The sequence below is a fragment of the Aspergillus puulaauensis genome, chromosome 5 (genome assembly GCF_016861865.1).
Source record: "Aspergillus puulaauensis MK2 DNA, chromosome 5, nearly complete sequence".
Lineage (NCBI taxonomy): Eukaryota > Fungi > Ascomycota > Eurotiomycetes > Eurotiales > Aspergillaceae > Aspergillus > Aspergillus puulaauensis.
The window spans coordinates 2,132,215-2,150,286 of NC_054861.1; the positions used below are offsets into that span (position 1 = coordinate 2,132,215).

At 50.8% G+C, this 18,072-nt stretch overlaps 7 protein-coding genes across 7 annotated transcripts; 2 read left to right on the forward strand and 5 right to left on the reverse strand.

The window, feature by feature from the left end:
- Positions 1-2,876: 2,876 nt before the first annotated feature.
- brlA (C2H2 type transcription factor BrlA) lies at positions 2,877-4,569 on the forward strand (the record flags this gene model as incomplete). Its single annotated transcript, XM_041705857.1, has 2 exons — positions 2,877-2,889; positions 3,230-4,569. The coding sequence occupies 2 exons, from the start codon at positions 2,877-2,879 to the stop codon at positions 4,567-4,569; spliced, it is 1,353 nt and encodes a 450-aa protein (XP_041558301.1).
- A 2,617-nt stretch (positions 4,570-7,186) lies between these two features.
- APUU_50819A (MFS transporter) lies at positions 7,187-8,878 on the reverse strand (the record flags this gene model as incomplete). The annotated part of the gene is made up of 4 exons (XM_041705858.1): positions 7,187-7,315; positions 7,375-8,575; positions 8,628-8,775; positions 8,833-8,878. 4 exons carry the CDS (start codon positions 8,876-8,878, stop codon positions 7,187-7,189), a joined length of 1,524 nt encoding a protein of 507 aa, XP_041558302.1.
- A 968-nt stretch (positions 8,879-9,846) lies between these two features.
- Positions 9,847-10,347, reverse strand: APUU_50820A (GNAT family N-acetyltransferase; the record flags this gene model as incomplete). Its single annotated transcript, XM_041705859.1, has 1 exon — positions 9,847-10,347. One exon carries the CDS (start codon positions 10,345-10,347, stop codon positions 9,847-9,849), a length of 501 nt encoding a protein of 166 aa, XP_041558303.1.
- Positions 10,348-11,075: 728 nt separating this feature from the next.
- On the forward strand, positions 11,076-12,269 carry RNY1_2 (ribonuclease T2-like; the record flags this gene model as incomplete). Its single annotated transcript, XM_041705860.1, has 5 exons — positions 11,076-11,317; positions 11,370-11,548; positions 11,612-11,727; positions 11,783-11,978; positions 12,046-12,269. 5 exons carry the CDS (start codon positions 11,076-11,078, stop codon positions 12,267-12,269), a joined length of 957 nt encoding a protein of 318 aa, XP_041558304.1.
- A 499-nt stretch (positions 12,270-12,768) lies between these two features.
- swc5 (putative Swr1p complex component (Swc5)) lies at positions 12,769-13,968 on the reverse strand (the record flags this gene model as incomplete). The annotated part of the gene is made up of 2 exons (XM_041705861.1): positions 12,769-13,489; positions 13,556-13,968. The coding sequence occupies 2 exons, from the start codon at positions 13,966-13,968 to the stop codon at positions 12,769-12,771; spliced, it is 1,134 nt and encodes a 377-aa protein (XP_041558305.1).
- A 595-nt stretch (positions 13,969-14,563) lies between these two features.
- Positions 14,564-15,365, reverse strand: APUU_50823A (uncharacterized protein; the record flags this gene model as incomplete). Its single annotated transcript, XM_041705863.1, has 2 exons — positions 14,564-14,986; positions 15,042-15,365. 2 exons carry the CDS (start codon positions 15,363-15,365, stop codon positions 14,564-14,566), a joined length of 747 nt encoding a protein of 248 aa, XP_041558306.1.
- A 925-nt stretch (positions 15,366-16,290) lies between these two features.
- Positions 16,291-17,721, reverse strand: APUU_50824A (fatty acid desaturase; the record flags this gene model as incomplete). Its single annotated transcript, XM_041705864.1, has 3 exons — positions 16,291-16,599; positions 16,662-17,512; positions 17,583-17,721. 3 exons carry the CDS (start codon positions 17,719-17,721, stop codon positions 16,291-16,293), a joined length of 1,299 nt encoding a protein of 432 aa, XP_041558307.1.
- Between the last annotated feature and the right edge of the window lie 351 nt (positions 17,722-18,072).

Genomic DNA, 18,072 nt, shown 5'->3' on the forward strand with positions numbered 1-18,072 from the left:
GCCTTGACTCTTTGAGGTGCCTGGTGCTGCTCATCAAACACCATTGTGGATTCCATGATTGGGTCCCTCTTGACGGCCGCGACGACGCTAACAAATAAGCCCTGATGATGTGCAGCAAAGGCAAACTAAGACACTAATGATCCTGGTCGCTCTGGATCCAGCCACGACTTCCAGCCAAGAGTATTGGGCCCTGCTCCAGCCCTGTTTTTTCCTCATACCAGACAGTGGACACCGTCGATCGCTGAGAAGCTGACAGAGGATCTGCCGTACTTTTGTACCCTCCCGGGCGTGTTACGAAGAACGTCCCAGCCGGTGGGAGGATTCGGGGAAGAGGAGGGGGTGAGAACAGGTTGCGCCTGACGACTGCAGTCTCCCGGCTTGTTGCACAACGGCGACCAGCTAGTCGAATCCACGGGGCTCGGGGGACAAGTGGAGGGGAAGGGAACCCAGGCGCCCAGGAAGACTCGAGAACTAAGTTCAAGCCTCATCCTCTGTGCTACTACCTTTTTGGCAATTCGTTCTGATCACCGTCGTCTTTTTAGTCTCCGATTTTTCTCAGCCCTGTGGATCTTGATCCAGAATGAGAGCTATTCGAACTCTTCGCGTGTCAGTAGAAGAAAACAATCAGTGAAAGAAGGAATAATTCAACGACTGGGATCTGACTGGACCCGGCCTGGTCGGCCGGTCAGAATCAAGATGTGCAAGCCGTACTAAAATCACTAACAGTTAGCAGAAGCTGTCGAGGTACCAAGTCGACCGCCCCAGCTACGTTGGCTGGACCTGTCCTGCAGTGGGAACCGGGTTCGCACAGACCGTGACCCAACAAACGCCCTCTCACTCAACCGTGGAATGACAGGCGGTGGGAACCAAGTTTGCGACTACTCATCCGTACTCGTTACTCGAGTAGCCCTCGGTTTGTTTACTCTCGAAATTGTTTGTGGTCCTCTGCCTTCAAACCCCCATGAACCTCGACCCGGCCCTAGACAGTCTTCATCACACCACGGAAAGAAATACAAATAAATACAAATAAAAATAACAATCTGAATCATGTGCGACAACTATCATGATTCGCATTTCAAGTCGGTGGCGTCACTCGGCACCTGGAGGTCTCATTGGCTATCAACCGTTTCAAGGCACACTACTCTATCAGTCAAGTAGAATGAAGATCTGGTACTCGGAGAGGAATGAGGCGAAAGTCAACATCGCATAGCTCTCGAACCCACACCGGTGACCAAGCGCGAAGTAAGTTGAAAGTTGGAATAATTTCTTTGAGCAGTTCCATTAGCAGACCGATTGGTCGTGGTTTATGCATATTCGACCAAGGCACAGGAGGCAATATTGAATGGAGCCAGCCAAATCCGACCTCCGGACTCTGGCTGCGGTAGCCTCTGCGTGGTGCTGTTGGATAGTCGCCATCACGTTCGGCCTGAGCCCTCCAGATCGCCTTTGCTAGGGTTAATTAAATTGATCTTCGATCATCGCTCGATTTTCCCCTCTACCTAGTTGGCACACACTGGCTATGTTTCATCGAGGCAGAAAGCCCCCATCCCCACTGTTCGTCAATCTTTGCCGATCATTTACTGCCCTGCAGGTTGATAATCGTGGAACAGGGTCGGTCAATGGACCCAGGCGAAGATCCCGAGGCGCGCGACGACTGACAATAATAATAGTAATGAATATTACAATTCAGGTTCGCTCCCCCAGGATCATCATTGAAGTCTAACTGGCCAGGGAGCTTCGACCTCCAGGCTAGTTTCAGGCGACACTACAAAGTAGGTATTCTGACGTTGAAGCATTCCTTTGGCTCTGGCCGCCCGCTGGGGTCTGTTTCGGGCAGATTCTGAATGGCTCGGATGTCTTCCTGGAACCGCATTCCTCACAAACTGGAGCGATAAAAATAAGTGCTCTGGTGGTCAGGATATGAAGAAATGCAGGTCCGATATCAGCGAAACAGCGAGAGAGGCGGCCCACTTGCAGAGCGCAGGAAAAAGGAAAATGGAGAGCAAAAAGAGCAAAAATATTGGCGATAAATTAACCAGGAGAATTAAAATCAAGGTAAATCAAAATAGATTAAGATTTGGAAATAATAATCAGAATAATCACGCCCTCAGACACACCCCCAGGCTTAAGACGTGAGGGATGGGTCCGAGTCCTTTTCGCTCAACGCTGCCAACTGCTTTCCACCTGGAGATCCAGTCCCTTTTACTGCTTTGGGCGACGACGCTCTGGCGGCTTCTCTCCAGCTCCAGCTCGTTCCTATATTATCTTGATTCGGTCCCGGCTTCTCCATGCTTCATCGCCAGCAGCCTCTCCTTCGACTCCGACAGCAGCCAGCCAGACACCGGCCTGAGACATCTGTCCGCAACCTGCCCCGTTGATTCAATTTGCCCCCCATCGTCCCTTGCTGGCCCTGCCTGCTCTGATTATCTATAACCACACCATCCCTCTGCCACTGAGACACGACCTGCGCTCCGTCCATTCAGCCCTCTGCATCTCCTCGAACGCCCCCTCAGATCTACCGTGCCGCCTGGAACCTAGGATCTAGACATCGCGTTTAAGGGCGGATCTATTGATCCCCTTCGATCTCGTGCCTCTCGTTCCCTTCGCCCCTCTGCGGTCTTGCACACTACACTTGTCTTTGAGTCCAGAGACATCCAGCTCTCCCCAGGTAACCATTCGTCCAAGGACGCCCAGCCTTTCCATCTAGAGCGTCCAGGACCAGACAAGCGCTGTTGGTTACTCGAGGAACTCCATAGCGTGCATTCCTGGCCTTGCTCGGGACTCCGAAAGGAACGCGACGCGCCCCTCCTTCTGGCCTCTGTCTTGCTCTTTTGGCTCTTTGACTCTCGTCGGCACTTCTCCTTCGGGGAAAAGTAATGGCTTCTCATTGTGAGTAGGATCGTCCTCTTCTCACCTGCCTCCATTTATGCTCTGGAGATTTGTTTATTTCATCTCGTCCTCCTCCATTCCCATTCCCCAACCGTCCTTCTCTCACTCACTCTCTCTTTTTTTTCCTCCTTGCAACCAACTCCTACCTTCATTCTTTATTTTGTCATTGCTCTCTACAGTCCTTCACTGTCACTGTGACTGCCTCTCTTTCCCATCCCTCACTGGTCTTGACCCCACTGGACTTCAAGCCTTCTCACTCTTTTCAATAACTTGACTCTCATTCTCGTTTCCAATTGCTACTTTATACGCAATTCATCTCACTAAACGGTGCTCTTGACAGGTGATCCAGTCACAGCACCTCTTCAAAAACACCGCAGCGCTCAGTCGCTCGAAGATATGCGACACCAGCACAACCTCTCGGATCGTCTCACGGTTGAGGTTGACTGTTCTTCTCTAGGCTCCAACGAGTGTCCGTCTATGACCTCGAGCTTTTCTCCTCTCGACTCGCCCACACCTACTCCGACCAGCTTATACAGCCACGGTTCCTTGGAATCACCCGGTTGGCACGAAGCGGGATCACTTCCCAGCACCTACGAACGTCATAACACCGGGGCCCCTCCGATGCGGAGTGCCTTTCGCCTGGCCGGCATGGCTTCAACGGAGAGCTTGGGATTACCCTATGGCAACATGGAAACGCAGGAGCGGATGCCCATGAGTGACTTCCTCTCTGGGTATGACGAAAACATTGAACAACTGTGGATGCCGTCGGAGGCGCCTAAGACCTATGACCATGTCACTCAAGGACTCGCGTACCCTCACAACATGCATCAGTACCCAACCATGCCGCGAAACAACAACAACTACCGCCATCAGCCGGCAGCTTATCTACCAGAGTCGACAACAAACCCTTGTTTGTCACGGTCAATATTCCATCAACCTGAGCGTGTTCCTACCTCAATGTCCATGGGCAACATGGTGCCTTGGATGCCCATGGCGGACTCGATTGCGCCGCAGACCATTGCCCCATCACAAGTTGCCCCAGTCACTCCGCCACCATCGTATACAGACTTTCCGACCTCTCTCAGTGCTTTCAAGCAACATAGCCCCGCCACGCCAGTCCGGTCCTGCTCTCTTGGGACGGGTTCCGGGGCAGATACCCCGATGAGCCGCCTTTCAGGTGGGGCCTGTGAGTACATGGACGAATTCCAGCCATCTCCAGTTTACCGGGACGGGTTCCGGGGGCCCCACCGTATGGGGTCTAGAAAGACGCTCAGACGGCAGACTTCCAAGCAGAACTTGATGCTAGAAAACCTTCCTCCGATCATCAAGCAGGTCCAGTTCAAGTGCAAAGAACCTGGCTGCAATGGACGATTCAAGCGTCAGGAGCACTTGAAGAGACACATGAAGAGCCATTCAAAGGAGAAGCCTCATGTCTGCTGGGTTCCCGGTTGCCACCGCGCCTTCTCACGGAGCGACAACCTGAACGCTCACTACACCAAGACACATAGCAAACGGGGTGGTCGCAACCGATACGTCGCAACACTGGACGAAAACAGCCCTGACTATGACCCCGACTTCCGTGGACAGCTGACACCAGATGGACGTCCGATCTACGGGTCCAAGCTGGAAGACGCAATTCCGGGCGCTGGCGACATGGGCCTGGACGCCTGGGACGAGTGAAAGGAACTGGAAGGGCTGATCTGCATGGAATCTCATATGATACCCGCTGGCTCGATGCTATGCCAAAAATTTCCTTATGTCTCTGACTCAGGCAGATCCGGCGCTCCACGGCGTTTCTTTGGCCCCGGTTCGGTGTTCATCCAACATTTTTTTTTTTTAATCCATTTTTCTGTAGAACATTACTGGTTATATTTGTTTCGAGTTTCCTCATTTTTCCTTTTATTTTTTCTTATCTTGGATCATCTATATTGTGCTCTGGAAGTGACTGCGAAAATCACACAGGATCATATAATGGGACCAAACCGAATGGGCGACCAAGGAGTGGGGAGTCGAATTCTGTACAATTGAGAGTGACTTTTGTTCAATTTTTTTTTTTTACTTAATCATTTCCAGATGATCTATCGATATGTCAACCCCGGACGGGGTTAATAATAGTTAGGCGTATTACACGTGTTAGTTTTAGAAGAATAGACGCAGAAAAAAAAAGCCACGCTTGGAGTCGTTCCCTAGTTGAAGAATCAATGGCAGTGATTTTTGTTTCTGACGCATCGCATTTGGGCGAACCTCCGCTGGCGATCAGGCAACAAGCTGGGACCCCCAACACGCAGCAGTCTACAGTTCTTGGTTCGCCAATCGCCCGCAGTGAGGTGAGTTTATTCCGAGTACTATTCGGGCGCTATCGAGAGATGTATCAGCTCAACAGCGAGCATTGACACCGACTCCAAGGAACCAGTCAGTAACCCAACAAATATGCCCCAGTCCGAGCACTCTGGATAATAGAAAATGCATCGAGTATCACTAATTACCCAGATAGTCCATGTAATTGATTGCCATACGTAAGATCGTAGCGAACGTTTCACTCGGTCATTCCGCGCGCGCCCCCCCATGCGCAGGTTGCACCGAGGCGCTGCTGCGTTCCCGGTGCTTGGAATTTGGCATTGCAGTCAGGGCTTGGGCTAGTCTAGTCTAGCCTGGTTGTCCATCTATTAGGTTACTAGTTATCACTAAGTTTGAACCAAGAACAATGCTAAGGTCATACCAGGCAAGCCTGGAATAGCCCGGTCCCCGATATTTGCTGTGGGAAATGCTGGGGCGGTCTGGCCTCGAGGAGATTACGGTAGTTATGTTGCTGCTTAGTGCTTACACTTACAGGGTTGGTGGATTGAGGTTGCACGACATGAGACAATCAACTTTGTCTCACAGCTCGACTTGAACCATCTGTTCGTCAGTCGTCACTCTCGTTCTGTAGTTCTGGGTCGGGCGCTGTCCTGGTCGGGCGCTGTCTGGGCATTCTCTCACCGGGCCCAGTTGTAGTCTACCTACTTGTAGACAGACAGGGTGGTATCGGAGTCTCGTAAGAACAGGATCTACAGTGATGTGATTGTGATAACTACTTACTACATACTGCTACTACACTGGAACCACTGATGCCTTGGTTGTAGACATCCACCTACACACACTCTCTCTCTCTGAGGTCTTTGTCTTCTCTGCATTTACCCAACTCTGCTAAAGGTCTTTTCAATCGATGCAGTATAGACTTTCATTAATGTTATTTCCGGAAATTAACCACAACGCAGCCAGCAAGAACGATAACAATAACAAGAAATGCCCCCACAGCCACCAGCGCCCAAGCCCCAACGCGCTCACATACCGAAGCATCCATCCATATGGCTTCCCGTCCAGTTCTAACTTGACTTTCTTTCCAACCCAAGGTTCTAATAGACTAAGGACTAAACCGCGCCCACGGCAGAGTTGGTATGCAACTCTAGCAGAAAACGCCCCAGTTCCCATCCATAGATAAAACATGCAGTCTAAGGCTCTATGATTATGTCGCCCGACTACTACTCCGTAAATATGTTGTACCCCAAGCCACGCCGGGGCACCTGGGCAAGTGACCAGTGACCACTAGCCGGGTATCGGCAGCACATTCCGAGGGTGTCGAGTCAAAGCCCCAGATTGCTGTAGGCGTGGCGTGACTTCGAGTTGTCGTAAGCTGGAACCGTTGGGGCACGAGCGAAGCTATTCTCGATGGGTGTAGTGTATAACCTCCGCGATTGTCGTCGGGGGTGGTCTACATTGTGTATATGGGTAGATTATATATTATCCAGAAGCGGAGTTGTCTTTGGCGGAAGTTAATGTAATGCAGCCATGTCAATGAGACAGCTAGAAACAAGAAAAGATTTGCCAGATGATTTTAGAATTGCTGATGGTAGCTTTTTGATGTAAATACAAACAGGGGCACAGTCCGCGATGTATATTAGAGCCGCACAGTCTTGGTCTTGGGACAGTAGCTTTACTACTGACCATCTGAAAATATATCGCTGTATTTTCCTACCATTATTAATATTCTTAACACTGAGTTGCCTGGGACTCCTGCATCGCCGACCGCGGTGGAGGTTGGGAGGGCCAGAATTAGGGCTACGCTACGGTACTGGCGTCCCGTTGGCCCAGATCTTTGTTAACATCCTTAGACTCCGCGACGAAATCTTGACTGGATAGGGCACAAAAACATGCAAACCATACCGGCGGTATTAAGTAGTAATGTCTAATAATATGATAATGTGTTCACCCAGTAAACAACACCAAGTCCATAAATCTATAACAACATAACAAACGCTCAAAGCACCATCCTACTCTTCGCTCTAATCCTGGCCCCGTACACGTAAAGAACAACAGGGATTGGAACTAGACATGCCGCAAAGCACCCTAGGAGGGTCAATGCCCATTGTACGCCGAGCGCGTTGAACTAGAGAGCGGAATAAGCATCAATCCGACAATCGCAATACAACAACAAGATAAACGTACCATATACGTCGCAAACAGCGGAAATCCAGACCCGGCCAGCGAGCGGAGGAAGGTATGTGCTGCAATAGCCGACGCCGCCCTTTGCCGTCTCGATTGGACGACATATTGAATGGACGGGAGAAACATGGTTAACAGGCCGAATCCTGTGAGGAACCCAGAGAGGGTAGGGACGATCCAATGAATATCGCGGCGGTATCCGGACCAGCCTAACCAGAAGAGACCTGCAGCGAACGCTGCAGATCCTGGTATTGCCGTCAGGAGTAGCCACTCCGGCACCAATACTCCGTTATTGGCTGCTATTTTGCGGCCTAGAGACGGCTGCCGGAGGTACATTGCGAGACCGGCTAGGAGTTGGCCGGCGATGACGGCTAGGAATGGGAGACCGCCTACTCCCGGGTTCATACCGTGAATCTGCTGGAAGATTATCGGGTATGCTGTGAGGAAGAGATAGAGCAGGCCGTAGACGAAGGCGCCGAAGACGCACATGCACAGGATGATGGGGTCCAGGACTAGCATCTTGAGTGGTATCATGAGGAAGTTATGGAAGATTGCGGAGAGATGCAGCTCGAGCTCTTCGTGTTTTGCATGGATGGCCCAGTTCTGGGTTTCATGGCGGAGGCGTTTTGCTTTGGTGGCTAGTATCACAGGTGCGTAGGATTCGTCTAGGAAGAAAAGCATCGATGCGAATGACGTCGCCCCAAGGATTCCTGTGAGATAGTGTGTCCATCGCCAGCCGAGATCCTCGTTCATGACAATAAACCCACCGATAGACGGAGCTAACAGAGGTCCTGCAAATACCGCTACACAGAAACCAACCATGCCAACTGTGTAAGTCTTGGGACTCAGCATATCACTACATACGGCACCGGAAAGCGTCAACGAACAAGCGCCGAAGAATCCGGCAAAAAAGCGGCAGATGAAAGTTGTCTGCAGGTCTTTCGATGCTGCCGTGGCAAAAGAGAACACGGTGAAGCCGAACATGCTGAAGGTAAAGGGTATTCGGCGTCCCTTCAACTCGGAAAAGGGCGCCCATATAAGGGGACCGGTTGCGAATCCGAGGATATACAGCGATACTCCGAGCGTCCCAACCTCCCTGGAGACTCCGTATATGCCTGATAATGTGGGAATCACCGTTGAGAAGATACTGCTTGTCATTGCAACAACCATAGTCGCGAAGCTAACAAGGACAAAGGTATAGCACCTGAGTTTCAAAGGTCAGTGTGGCTTCATGAACACCAAATGGGTAAACGGACTTTTTCAAGTTGGGCCAGTTTTGGGCATTGAGATTATCGTCAGGACCACTGAAATCAACGAGTATAGAACTCTTCTCAATCACCTCTGGGTGGGTGCTAGATGCGGACGTGTTACTTTGCGACTCCATTCCACTGGACTCATTCGCACCTGCAGTTTATCGGCCATCAGTAAACTACTTAGAGTTGATGAGATGGACTAGCATACTGTTTTCTGTGTCTTGTTGAGAAGAGCCAGTTTTATCTGCCATCATGGTGCTCTGATAGCGCGGGCACCAAGAATACCGGGGAGCGCTTCATTTTGTCGCAGGCAAAGTCGCAGGTCTACTTTATAAGCTACACTACCGCCAGGAAAACGCAGGAAAGTAAAATGGCAGTGATTTGGATTAATGGCGAGCTTTTGTTGGGCCAGGCCATCATTATCTGGGTCTTCGGAGCGATTACTGATCGCTCCGTAGTTCGACTAATAATCACTAAACTGGGTAATAAAACCGCCAAGAATCTAATAGGCACAGCCGTATTGCGTCAGGATCGAGGAAATTATTGAAGGCAGTGATAAGTACCTTGCCTGTATCATCCTGATTGCTTGATTAGTCGTGAAGCAATTCTCTATCGCTATGGCCTCAGTGTTCCTGAGCCTCATCCTCAGCTGGTCGGTCAGCTGAACAACTGAATTAGAAATCAGCAAGAATGTCGTGTTGATATTGATTATTGATTATTTTAGCGTCACCTGTAGGTGGTGACGCTCATGTGAGCTTGCGGAAAGGTCGGATGGCCTGTGGACACAGAATGCTCCAAAATCCCAAATCCTCTTATATGTATTTCTAGCAGAGAAATGTACAAGTTGACATTCAGCCATTTGAGCGACCCGCTAGTCCTGTTTTGATGCTTAGATAAGCAGTAACTTGGTTAAAAACACACAAACGGAAAAGTTCACCTTGCAAGGTTTTCTCCAGTCTCCATCTTCAACAAAACAATGTCTATTCAGCTTCTCCCGTAGAACCAAATCTCCGTATAGATTTATGAATCATGATCAAAGCTTGGTTATGTGCAAGCTCTCCGATCACATTCGTCTCCCGACTATGATGACACTTTTTCGGCCACGAGGCAATCAAACTGCCATGGGTGCTCCGAAATCAAAAGTTCAAGCTCAACAGTCTGAGTCGGGAGACAATGAATCGGGATTGCTGCTTTTCGTTATTTGCTTGTCTTTTTTATCCCATTATTGTGTGAGGTCGAGCGCGAGGAAGATTGTTTCGTCCATGGGAGTCTCGTAGTAGGGATGTCTCTCAACAAAGCCAGCCCGCGTATACAGTTGGATTGCACCTTGCATCCTGGAAGGGAGTGTGTCCAGCCTCATCTCTTTGTATCCCAGTTCCTTTGCGCGCTGCACAATCGCAGCTATCAGGGCCTTGCCTAGGCCCATGCCTCGTGCTTCGGGGGAAACGTACAGCCGTTTCATTTCGCACGCCTGTCCCTTGCCTTCGTCGCTGAGAGGACGGACAGCGACACAGCCTAGAGGGGTGTTGTCTGAGCTGTAGGCGAGAAGAAGCTCTCCATGGGGAGCCCCATACTTCCCCGGCAGCGAGGCCAGTTCGGACTTGAAGCTTTGGAAGCTGAGGTCGATGTTTAGCCATTCAACATAGGCTGTGAACAGCTCCCTAGCCGTAGCGATATGCTCTGGTGTCTGCGCTGAAACGATGCGAAAGTCGTTGGTAGCCATTGTTTGAGTAGATGCATACTCGATTGTTGCGCGGAGAAGGTGATTTTGTCCATGATCGATGGCCGATCAACCGATATCGGATTAGATAATGACTCACAACTCAAACTCTCAGTTGAAGCAATACAAACTTTTGGCAGCCTGAGGCAGGAACTTTCAATCTCCTATCATGAAGTCGTCCCCTGCAGCGTCGTATTTGATAACTTCAGTTGAATATCTATTCCTTTGTAGGATACGAAAGCGTTTCAGCCAGCGTCGACCTGGCGCCTTGATTTGCCGGGCTACTGCTTAGCCTGAAGGAACAATTTGCAGCCCGGACCAGGAACAGGCGATCGCCTTTCCTATCACAGTCCGCGACAGAGGCCATGCAACAGCCAATGCAACGTTCAGATAGATCGAGGCGCCGCTCGTCTGCAGGGCAGAGAGGGCACTTGCTGTCGATTGGCCCTGCTTGATTTTAGTGCGACGGCCTTGTCCGACCAGTCTGGGCGCTGGGTCCAGCGGCCCCTGATCTATGGCGGCTGTCAAATCAGCAGTCGCTCATCAGCACATGGGCCGCGATCTCCAGCGCATCAGGTTACACTCGATTGTCGACTGTTGATGTCCTGCCCTCCATTTTCCTTGTTATCTTTCTTGCTATATAACAGGACCTCCATACCGGAGAGCCCCGGCCTTTTCTGCTTTCCAACCTCCAAGTCTCTCTGCTCCAGTCCATCGAATCTACACTCGCAATGGCCTTCAAGAAGTCGATTTCCTCTGCAGGCATGCTGGCCTTGTCTGCCATGCAGTTCGCACCCAGCGTCCTAGCCGATGCTCAAACCTGCCCCAACGACTCCCCTCTCAGCTGCTCGAGTTCCTCCGAGAAGGCCTCCTGCTGCTTCAACAACCCGGGCGGAGCTCTCCTCCTAACCCAATTCTGGGACTACGACCCTTCCACTGGTCCCAGCGACTCATGGACCCTCCACGGTCTTTGGTATGCTTCATCACACATATTTGGAGATGAGTTATTTACTGACAGCGACTAGGCCTGACAACTGCGATGGCACCTACGAGGCAAACTGCGACGACTCGCGCGAGTACTCCAACATCACTGCCATCATCGAGGACTCGGGCAGCTCCGAGCTTCTCGCCGACATGAACAAGTACTGGAAGGACTACCAGGGCGATGACGAGTCGTTCTGGGAGCACGAGTGGAACAAGCATGGTATTCCCTCCTTACGCACGTAAGATTCTACCTAGAATGAACATGAACATTGACTTGGGCCAGGAACCTGCATCAACACTATTGAGCCAGACTGCTACGACGACTACTCCCCGCAGGAGGAGGTCGTCGATTACCTCCAGAAGGCCGTTGACCTGTTCAAGAAGCTTGACAGCTACAAGGTATGTCCTTCCATCCATTCATTCTTTGGTATTGTTATTAACATTAACCCCCCAGGCTCTCTCCGCCGCGGGAATCACCCCCTCCGAGTCAAAGACTTACACCCTAGACGCCATCCACGAAGCCCTCGGCGACATCCACGACGGCTACGCCCCCTACGTCTCCTGCGACGGCGACAACCTGAACGAGCTCTGGTACTTCTACTATGTCCGGGGCAACCTGGTCACCGGGTCATTTGAGCCTGCTGAGAAGCGTGAGTCTTAACCACATCCCATACTATACCAGTGTGCTATCGTTAAAAAGTACTAATGAATGTATAGTCACCGACTCCAAGTGCCCCAAGTCCGGTATCAAGTATGTGCCCAAGGAGGGCGCTAAGAGCACCAGCACCAGCTCTAGCTCGGTTACTATTCCTCCTACTGGTTCTTCTACCGGTACCCCGTCCGGAACCCCTACTGGGTCTCCTACTGGTTCTCCTACTGGGTCTCCTACTGGAACCCCTACTGGAGCGCCTGAGGACACAATGACAATCTTTGCTCATTAGGAGTCTAGATGTGGTTGGGTTCATTAGAGGACGGTTACGTGTTGAGCTTTGATGTTTGTATGACTGTTTGATCCTCGATGCGGAAGTCGGGGCTAGACCCCGATATTCTAAGGTTGTTTCTGTGTACATCCCTTACTATGTATAGACAATGGCGAATATGGCCAGTTTCTGGCACAATGTTTCCATGTCCCTTTGTCTGATGACCACCCCGTCTAGCTCATCTGGTAGTGGTGCTGCGTGCTTTCCAGTAGTTCCCAAAAATAGGTGCTGTAAGTTGCTTGGTACAGCCAGTATCTATCTCGATGAGTACCGGTAGTGAACCGGTTGAGATAGGGTCCTCTGGCGCCAGGTGCAGTGCTCGGAGAGCGGAGCCGCTTGTTTTGTCTCTGCAGCATCGCGCTCAACTCTTCGATCGTCCGTCGAGTTCAAGGCCACGCTGTGTTGTATTTTGCCCGTGCGCGGTCTGTGGTAGTATCAATGTGGTAGAGCCATGCAGACTTCATACCCCCTTCAACCTCGCATTCCTTCTTTCCTCCTCCCTCGCAGCATCGACGCGGTCCAAGAAATCCATACGGCCGAGGAAGCCCTCCTTCGCCTTACTATGGACTCTAAGTTCGTCGCTGATACCAGCACGGTCAACATAATTAGCCCAATCCAGCCGCGACTTCTCGACAGTATTGATCTTCGGTCCGCGGGCGTTCTCCCCCTGGCCGGCTTCGGTAGCAGGCTGTTTCTCCCAGCTCTTCTTGATTGCCCCCGTGGGGTTAGGGTCGAAACGAGAGACTTTGCGCAGCGGGCGGCGGAGTCTGATAGTGTGTCTTGCGGCAGCGTTGCCCGTCGCGATGTCTTTTCCTGTTGCTTCTACTGCTTCACCGTCTTGGCCGCCTGAGAAGAATAGTTTCGCTTCCGCCGAGTCTCGAGGGACAACTTTATCTTCGGTGATGATTTCGCCGGCGAACTTGTATTTGCGTTTGATTTTTACCATCTCGTCGGGGTACTGGGTTTGCGATCGTTTCTCTTGCGCTGTTGCGCTTGGTTGCGTGACATTCTCCTGGTCGCGCATCTCGACGTCGTTCGTTGGTGGCGCTTCGTCTTGCTTCGTTGTCTCTTGTGATGGAGCTTGTCCAATCTCTGAGTCAGGCACGTTCATTTGAGCCCATAGCGCATCGACATCAATTGTAGCTCCGTCGATCCTCGCGAGTGGCTTCCGCTCTTCCTGTCTAGAGACATCGTTAGATTCATATAACTTTCTCCCCCAGTTTTCATAGAGGCTTCAGGGCACATACATCCGCATCTTCATCGCCCTCGTCCTCACAAATCCCCCAGTCCCCCCTTCATCCTCATCAAAGTCCACATCATCCTCATCATCCTCAGCAGCAGCAGCACCCTTCTTCCCAGCCTTCCTCTTCCTCTTCCTCTTCTCCGCCTTCCGAATCATAGCCTCATCGCCAGAATCCAGCTCCGCGTCTTCCGGCCCCGCCGCCACATCGCCCGTCTTAGCTTTCGTCTTCTTCCTCTTTTTCGCTGCGGGCTCGCCCGTCGCAGCAGTTTCTCCCTCATCGTCTGAAGACGAGAGCTCTGCGTCGTCTTCGTCGGCCGCTTGGTCGAGGGTGAAGTCCTCGTCGTCGGTGGAGTCGTATTGCTCGTCGTCGAGGTCGACTTCGGCGTCGGCCATGGTGACTGCTGAATCGGGAGGCATGGTTTTTGGTGTGGTTATCCTGTATCGAGTGCTATGTAGTAGAGAGATGCGATGGGATGGTTTTCTAAAGGTGTTATTCTGCCGGGCGGTGGCAATGATTGAGCTGTATATATTATGTTACATAATATTGTTATGTCTGGCTTGCATACTTTTATGCACTGCTCTCCTGCTCCATTGTACGTACTGGCAGTTTAGTAGTGGTTTAGGCCAAGCTTGCCTTTTAATATCGATTAGCAACAGAATATATTCCTTTCTATTTACTGGTTGGATGGAAGGTATCCCAAACTACGAATCTGGGTATGGATTGGGAATCAGGGCAACATTTATATAGAGTTGCACCCCTAGGTAAATGTGGAGGGTTAACTAATTATTCGTGAAAGTATTGCAATACATTACTGCATATTTAACTCACGGTATGATCAGAGACTATGAAGACAGAAACTTATATACAATACCCACAGAAAACACAAATCATCCATTGACGCCAATCCGAACCCATATCAAACCCAACAACGAGTTGAAGCAGGGCTACGTGCTTGATCACCTGGACCAAGCTAGATACAACCATAGACGCATCAAAAATCTGTCTCTTTTTTTACCTCCCATACTTGAACGTCGTCCCAACCTTCTCAAGCTGATACTGATCATGCGCGCGCTGTCTCGCAACACTCAACTCAAGCCAAGTGCCCAAACCTGCAGCGACGCCCATGATAACCTCAAGCCCTATGAGGAATCCAAGCAGGACAAACGCCGCATAGGTGGCAGAGCAGTCTCGAGCGAAGTTCGCCGGCGCCGGCGAGACAGTCTCGTTTGCGGCGTCGGAGAATCCTAAAGGGAGGTTGTGAGAAACCTTCCACTTACAGGTCCAGGAGTGGAGGGTCTCGACGCCGTCGAAGTCCAACGGGTAGGAGGAGCCTGGGAGGTATATGGCAAAGACGAGGCCGACGAGGGAGGTGATGAATCCTGCTGCGGATGTTGTTACTGCGGCGAGATTGACGCGTCTGATGTGGGAATGCGGCTGCGGTGGTTAGGTTAGTGATGCTTAGTACATATACGAATAGACAGAGACTTACTGATGGTAGGAGAGCTACAACAATAAAAACTAAGCTCAGAAATGCAATCACGCAGCCGCATGCGAGGATTGCGATTGTTGGGCGCAGGTCAAAATTCAAGGGCCATAGGTATAGCCCGACGCTCTCAAAGGAGGATGTGTGTCGGTAATGGCGGTAGGGCACCGCTTCACAAGCAATTATAGAGATGGAAATTCCCAGGGCAAGGAATGAAAGTCCGAGTCGGACCGAGTGGAGGAGGCGGATTCGCTTGAGGAAGCTCGATTCTTCCTCATTAGACGCACAGGATGCGTGATAAGATCCTGCTAGCGACGGTGCAGACGCCATGTTGAGTAATAAGTATAAGGTATAGGTACGAGAGCCAATAGGGCAGTCCGATCAACAGCACTATGAAAAGAGAGGCGATGAACAAAAAAAGTCTTTCCAGAAGACAAAAAGTAGAGGTGTAAAGAACGAAAAGAGGGGAGAGAGAGTACGTCAGAAGGAACGAAATATTAAGCTGCTGCAGAAACGACAAGAAAAAAGAGCACAACAATGAGCATTAAGTATCCGATCCACAAGTCCTCATGGAGGGCAGCTAATAACCTCTGGCCCAAGCGCTGGTTTCCAAGAGATTGCAGATTCATCTTCAGCAAACACCAGACTGGGAGGCATTTCGTGCGGAAAGCCACTGATAGGAGCCCTGTAGCCGCCTTCTTCAGCAAGGAAAAACTCACTGGGTACCCCTCATTGTCGATATCCAGTAGTGATCGTTGCCCTGAGGAGGAGAGGTGTCCAAGCTGACGGGCTTGCAGGGCTGTTTCTAATCTCGTACCCCAGGGCGCTTAGGGATCTGGGTGGATGCCCTCGGGCGTGGCGAATAGGGAGCTGGGTCCTGAAGAAACGAAAACCTGACCTGCAGGAACGGGGGTTGCACGGATCATTTCCTCAAAGCTCGCTCAATGCTGACTCTAATCGTCGATTGGCCTGGTGGTGGTCGAGGGAGTGCCACTAAAAGAGCCCGGCGGCTACAGCAGATGCACGACCAGCAAGCGGCCATTATTGGCTGGACCCCAGTCTAGGCTGGCTATTTTCAATATTTTCAATATTTGAATTTTCTATCTTGTCGTGACGCTCCGATATTATCTCATAAAATCAGATGTAGCAAAATGCGCTGTCTATAATAACGTGCAAAGTGATGCTTCAATCATGGCCGCAGCCCGTTTCACTCCCAACACCAACACGGTCTAGGATACCGCATCCAGCCCACCGACTAGAACTTAGATTTCACATCCATGTCGCTAAATCTCTTCGTTTTCGTCCTCAACATCTCCGCCTTCTCATCCAAAGTCATACCGACCTGATCCCCCATCGGAACCAAGCATTTGGCAAGGTACTTATAGTCCTTCCGCATCAACTGAATCGTGATCATGATATAGTCGATATTACGAAACACGAGTGCATGTTCCTCCGCGTAGCGATCCTTCTGCTGGAGAAGTGAAACAGGATGGTCACGCCAGTGTCGCAGCGGGTTCAAGTGGTGCGACGTGTGGTAGCCGTCGTTGTAGCAGAAGCGGTTGCTCTGTGACATGGATCAGTATACAGCGCATATATAATTATACATATATATTGAATTGCACTCACCGGTACATCTATCAGGGTAATGCTTGAGCGAAAGTCCGAGTTCGGGTCGACCTCGTCAACAAAGGCATGCTGGCCCCAGTTCCCGACCATCAAGCCCACGCGCAGCTGCAAGAGTGGCAACATGAAAACAAACAGTGTAGCCCTCCAGTTAACGTAGTTCCAGAGGACATAAAGGGCAAGGTAGTTGCCCAACTCCCAGAACGCGGCCTTGGCAGCCATAACCGTTTTCCCTTTCCGGAAGAAGTAAAGCGGTAGCTCCAGCCAAATGAAAAAGAAGAAGCGACCGACGTAGCACAGAAAATCGCCGAGCTCGTCTCGTTGATATCGGATCGTCGAGGAAAGATCATCGGGCCCGTTCCCTTCAACGTGGTGGTGCTTGACGTGGTGATAGTAATAGGAGTTCCAGGTATGTCCCATCAACGGGTTTGTGATATACGGGAAAACCCCGTCGAACCACCAGAGGCTCTTCTTTAAAATCCCCCCCATATGGATATGCTGGTGCATCATAAGTGTATAAGTCCCCACAAAGTAGGTCTGCATGATCCAGTGGGCGACACCGTGAGCCCAGTGGAAGTTTCGAAAAAGAAGAATTGCACTCGGGACAGATGTCGTGAAATAGAGAATTAAATGTGTGAGCATTACCACGTCTGTCTCAACACGAACGAGCTGCCTTGCGACCTTCACATAGGTCTGCAGGATCGATTTAACTACTTTGGGCAGCTTTTCAAGGTCTTTCACATCCCACGTCACGAAGACGGTGGGCTCAAACTCAGCATCCTGAGCATTATTGAGAGCCTTCAGTTTCTGTATTGTGTCTTCATCGGAATTTTGGCTGGCCCCATTTTGTGTAGCTAATCAAGTCAGCACGAGGATCCTTGGGTCCTTTAGGTATACTTCGGGGTACATGGCCGAGTGGCATACGCTTTTTTGTCCGGTTCCGCGCACCCAAGGCGGAATCCTTTTTCTCCGGCTTAGCGGGCTCGGCATCGTGCAGGAGATTCTTTAGAACCAATAAATCCGGCTCGGTTAGGTTCGGGTCTATAAAATTCGAGGGATCCATGATGGAAGCATGGAGTGTTGCGACGGTGAATAATGGAAGGAAGTGCTGTCAAAATGGCAAGGGGAAATCTACGGAAATGGGCCCATCCGGTCAGGGGCCAGAATTCATTAGTGCGGCTCAACAAAAGAGGGCCTTTGACGCGCCGTTTACTAGTCTAAGCACTTTCAATCTCGAGTATCTCAATGAAGAATATCTATACCAAGAGGCCATCCGTACAATAGTTCCACAAACAGACCAATTAGAGACTGAAACGGGCTGAAGGCAGGGTTCCCTTGCTTTTTTAATAGTATGCGACCAGGCCTGTGCTTAGTAATATCTACATGCCACTGGGAGACTAGGTAGGTGTATGAT